General features: G+C 39.4%; 1 protein-coding gene across 1 annotated transcript; it reads right to left on the reverse strand.

Moving 5' to 3' along the window:
* Positions 1-229: 229 nt before the first annotated feature.
* Positions 230-5,242, reverse strand: LOC137261910 (archaemetzincin-2-like). The gene is made up of 3 exons (XM_067799728.1): positions 5,134-5,242; positions 3,486-4,596; positions 230-1,841 (listed from the first exon to the last, which is right to left on the reverse strand). Exons 2-3 carry the CDS (start codon positions 4,482-4,484, stop codon positions 1,545-1,547), a joined length of 1,296 nt encoding a protein of 431 aa, XP_067655829.1. The 5' UTR covers positions 4,485-4,596; positions 5,134-5,242; the 3' UTR covers positions 230-1,544.
* Positions 5,243-5,586: the final 344 nt, after the last annotated feature.

A 5,586-nucleotide genomic window follows, 5' to 3' on the forward strand; every position in this document is an offset into this window, starting at 1 on the left:
AGCTGCTTGCCACAGGGCCAATGACTTAAGAAAGTAGTGAGTGAGTGAGTTTAGTTTTACGCTGCACTCAGTAACATTCAAGCCATATGGCATCCATCTGTAAATAATCGAGACTGGACCAGACAATCCAGTGATTTTCAGAAAGTAACTTGTCAGGACTAGATGTCCACTTTCCCTGATTTTATGATATAATCATGATGATTAATTACGAAAGAATAAATCAACATGGTATTTGATGTTAATGTTAACTGGACTATTTATCGAAAAGTGATAAAAAGCAAAGAAAGATAACCCTACCTTACTATCATTGCAAAATTTAATGGCTACATTTTGAGCAGACACGAAATGAGATTCAAGTTTATTTGCAGTTGGAAATTATCTAGTAGCCCATGGTCAAGTGAGATACCAGTATTTGATTGCCTGAAATGAAAACTGACTTATCCCAGGCGTCAGGCGATAGGATTTTTGGACCCCCGCTTCTGTCACCAAATGCTGCAATTCCTGGATCCTAGCACAAAATAGTATCTCATTATAACAACTGAGTATGGTTTTATGGTTTATAGTCAAACAATATCACAACAATATCACAGCAAGGGATACCAGAAATGGTCTTCAAACTTTGAAGACTGAACTGAACCTGAATATGACACACAATTAATACTCTAACCAGTCGTGTAGCACATCATCCCTCCTTGTGTAAAACATCCTCCGCTGCAGAGATAACATCATCATTTTCCAGGATGCCGTCCCCAGTCCAGCACTTCCTTCTTCCAGTTTTGAAGAGGTGTAAGCGTGGAAAGAATTAATAGTCTGTTAATGGTGCACTATTCAAAATTCATGATTAGGCCCAGAATTGTTCAACCTCCCCTTGTAATGCATGAAAGGATGTTGTGTGCATGATCTACACTTTTCAAACAGATTAATCTACCTTTGAAACAGAAATTAGAAAGATAATGAACCATGATAATATCATACTGAGGGAATTGTCTCTTGAAATTATATTTTGCATAATATTGGAAACACATAATCTTTGGTTCTGCAACAAAAGGTACTGTCAGCTGGGCATACAGAATGCTTAAACATGCTAGCAACCAGGTGGAAAATGATATGGTCAAAATAAACATGCTTCATCTCGTTGAAAAATGAAAGCAGAGACCCAGTAAATAGTCCATTTCTAACTGAAGCAAAACATAACAAGCATCTGAGTAAACAAACCTCGAGAGTAAAAACAATAATCACATTTTGATACCTGTCAAGAAAAACTGCATTATAATATATTATACGTATCAATGGTATTTTCTGACAACCTCAAAACTGATCTGACCGTACAGAAAGATATCTGTCTAATTAAGTTAACTTATCAGTCAGTAGATAATTTAAGACTATCATGTTGCTATATATTAATCATACACATATATACACAATCACACAATGACTTCTTATACATCACATTGAGAATAATATTGCTATTTATCAGTGCATTTTCTGCTTAGAGCCTCCCTGACACAGTATGGAAAGGAAGTATGAGACAGTTCCCAGTCAGGTTAGTCTACTGGTGTTGGTTGTTGGAGAAAGACAATACAATTCTGCAGCCACTGGATGGCCCTATCACAGTGGACACTGGGCAGCTGAGACTGTAGCTCGAACAGGAAGCCTAGCATCTGCTGGTAACGGTCAAGCACATCAAAGCGACACACCTCATGCAGCTTCCGCAGACAGACTGGACATAGGAAAAGGGGCTGATCCATTGCTTCCATCAGTGAGGTACTCTCGTTCATAGAGCAATGGAAGTAGGTGCAGTGACGCAGACCAAAAAGGTGGCATAACTCATGGCTGATTGCCTGAAAAAAACACAAGAAAGGCGTTTGGACCAGACAAACCTGTGATTTACAATCAATGTCGCATGCCTTAGGGATATTCATGGCTGATGGCCTTGAAAACAAGTGTAGAATTGAGCACATATTCCCGCTTTCCACTTTGAGACATGGAAAAGACTGATACTGATATATCTATGGTGGAAAGGAACCAGCAGCTCAGAAGACTTTCTCCTTGACACCACTACACCATATGACCCATAAAGGTCCTGGGGTAGAATAGGCCTTCAGCAACCCATGCTTGCTATAAAAGGCAACTATGCTTGTCGTAAGAGGCGACTAACGGGATCAAGTTATTGGTTCCCAAATGCACAGATCGATGCTCATGTTGTTGGTGATTGGATTGTGTGGTCCAGACTTGATTATTTACAGACCTACACCATATAGACGGAATATTGCTGAGTGCAGCGTAAAACTAAACTCACTCACTCACTCACTCACTCACTCACTCACTCCACTATACCATATATACATGTTAGATAATAGTCATTTACTAATTACATTCATAATTTTTGAAAATATTATTTTTGGGGTCTATTCTCTGCAAACCTGACATACCACTGACCTTGACTGTCTCATGCTGCACACAATGAAGTAAACATTGATTCTAACATCTAATGATTAACTTGTGTATAACGTTTGATGAACCTTGCTTGTATAGTTTCTGTGATATGCTCTGGACAAGATAACCATCAAACACAATTTTACTACGTCCTGTTTCCATTGAAATGGCAAAAAAACAAAAATTTCTATATACTTAAGAACAGCAAAAGTCACATTTGTTGGTCATGATTAACGTGTGTATAACGTTTGATTAACCTTGCTTGTATAGTTTAAGTGATATGCTCTGGACAAGATAACCATCAAACACAATTTTACTAGGTCCTATTTCCATTGAAATGGCCAAAAATAAAAATTTCTATACAATTTAGAATAGCAAAAGTCACATTTGTTGATCATGATTAACTTGTGTGTAAGGTATAGTTTCTGTGATATGCTCCGGACAAGATAATCATCAAAGACATTTTCACTTCGTCATATTTCCACTGAAATTGCCAAAAATTATATTCTGATAAACTTCAAAATCACAAAAGGCACATCTATCATGTCTATGGGTAATGATGAACATGTGTGTGAAGATTCGTGACCGTAGCATGTACAGTTTTGGTGATATTCTCCAGACAAGATAACCATCAAACACATTTGGCACTAAAGCCATGAAACACCTTTTGTACTCAAACAATGAAAAACATTTTGCACTAAAGCCATCACACAACTTTTCTGCACAAAGGATGAAAGGACGGAAGGAAGGGCACAATGAGCGCTTATTTTCAATCAAATGTCATATGCCCTAGGGCTCATGATCCACTGTCTTCCAAAAAAACAAAAAAAAACACTAGGTGTGTGTGTGTGCCTGTAAGCCTGATTTGCATAAGCATGCTCATATTGGGGTGGGGGGGTGGGGTTGTGGGGATGGGATGGGGAAGGAGATTCAAAAGGTCAGGCATAATGAACTCTGGTGGACATTTTTGTGTGATTCTAGTTAATCTGTAATGAATCTTAACTGTCCACAGCATGCAAACAAATAAAACAACAAAAACAGCAACGTACTCGTATAAGTTTCCAGATGAGGAATCCATCCACTTCGGTGATGTCCTTGTGTGTGTCCTTGTTAAAACCCTTGGTTTCAAATCGCCCAAAACAGAAGATGCCAGCTCGGTGGTAAAAGGACACTTCCCCAAGGGTAAAGTTGAGGTCATCCTCAGGATAGAGGTCTGTCCACACTAGTCCAAGGACACAGTGGCCATCTGACGGAAGCCTGCTCTGCAGCAGGGGGTAAAAGTCCTTGGCTCTGTACTGCTTCTGTTCTGTAACTTTGTGATACCGCGTCTTTACAAGATTTGTCCATCCCAGTCTCTCCATGGACATGTTTGGCAATACAGTCACATCAAGCCCACTGAAAAATATTTGTGTGAAACCTTGCAGAAGACTGAAAACATCTAATGATAATGACTTCATTGAAATCCTGAACTGCATCATGAAAGCAGGAAATTCATCAATTGGTTGGATGTAAATGATCTTCCTTGTTGGAACGCAAAGTGCATACATGTTCTGAAGTTTGTACATATATTTCCATCTGGGATATGTCTGACCAAGGTATATTGGTCTGGCTTGTGTGAGCGGTAGGAATAACCCTGCATCATCATCCTGCTTCATGTTTCTGGCACTAGCACCTTCATGGTGATGTTGGCTACATTCTGTCCTGTGTTCAGGCAAATCTTTTGAGCCCCGTACAGAGTCATCAAATGGATAACTTTCAAAATCTACAGGAGAAAAGTTATCAGAATCTGTTGCTGTAGAACCACTTGCTTCAGTACCACCCACAGGAACTGGAATAGAAGCTCCAGATGACTCTGCATTAAACTCCTCCAATCTCTTAAAGCTGTTCTTCTGGGAATCTAAGATGGTGGAAGTGAGGCATTTCTTCCCAAGACTCACAACTCTCTGGGTCATGGGGTCAAGTTTATCTAAGTTCCCTAACAGCAGCCGCAGGTCACGGGCAATCTGGGGAGACGTGCCGTCAGAAGGAGTGCTTGACGTACCACCCATTTGGAAAATATTGACCAAAATGGTGTAACTGCACAGGAGATTACAGTATTATACAGAAGGTCATGATGTCGCTGGGATGAGATTCTTCATGGTCAAAGTCCCCATTGCAAATCTGAAATTATAAAACATTACAAAAAGTATAAACATGTATTGTGAAATAACAAAGAGTGCTGAACATTGAACTCACTGGTACCAAATGGCAAGAGATCCACTCTTAACCCCAACAAAGACCAAAATTACAAACTGTCATGCATACCTCACCGAATATACATTCAATGGTCTAGAACAGATTTAAAAAAACATGAACCTATTTCAGTATTAGAATATTACAAGGGGGGAGGACTCCCTTGGAGCAAATGTACTATTGTGTACTATATTTGTAAACAGAGAGAGTACAGGCGGATCTTTCCCTCGCTGTACCTGCCCTGAGCGCAAACGATGGGCTTGGGTTGGGCGTGCACTGTTCAGATGAAACTACACTGGATGATTCAGCTGAACAGTGAACACCCAACTACACTAGATGACAGATCTACAACGTTTGACTTATCTTCATTCAATATATACGGTTTGGGCTGATTCACGAGAGGAATCTACAGGTGTATGCACGATAAGAATAATTTTCAGGAATATTCGTGTACATAATTCTAACCGGCAAAAGACCTTGACCCATTCAACAACCAAGAAGTAAAGATATCCTTTACGAACGTTTGCAGTCACACGATACAAAAATATAAGCAAAGGGAGGTAATAAATCAGGTGCTTCCGGGTTTGGAAAACAAATGCTACATGTATGCTGACTATGTAACACTTCTTATCAAGATGAACGTGACTTGCAAACGAAAGCTTTATAAACATTTTAGAAATGCAGCTAGAAAAGAGAGCCACACATAAGGGGAAGAGCGATGGGTCTTTCTCTTCCATCCTGAGTTAAGAGTTGTATTGTCACAAAGTTGCACACCGAAATATGAACAAGCAAATGTGAAGAAGTAGCAGGCTACGAATAATATTCGTGATATAAACACAAGAATTTCTTATAATACAGTCTTACAGTGAAGTCTGAAGTTCAACGCTAATTGCTCATCCAATGATACCATCCTCGATT

This window comes from Haliotis asinina, chromosome 14 (assembly GCF_037392515.1).
Source record: "Haliotis asinina isolate JCU_RB_2024 chromosome 14, JCU_Hal_asi_v2, whole genome shotgun sequence".
NCBI lineage: Eukaryota > Metazoa > Mollusca > Gastropoda > Lepetellida > Haliotidae > Haliotis > Haliotis asinina.

Coding starts and splice junctions, on each gene's coding strand:
- LOC137261910 (XM_067799728.1), bottom strand. CDS start 4,484: ATGGGTGGTACGTCAAGCACTCCTTCTGACGGCACGTCTCCCCAGATT. Junction 1,842..3,485: donor TCATCTGGAAACTTATACGA/GTACGTTGCTGT, acceptor TGTTTTTTTCAG/GCAATCAGCCATGAGTTATG.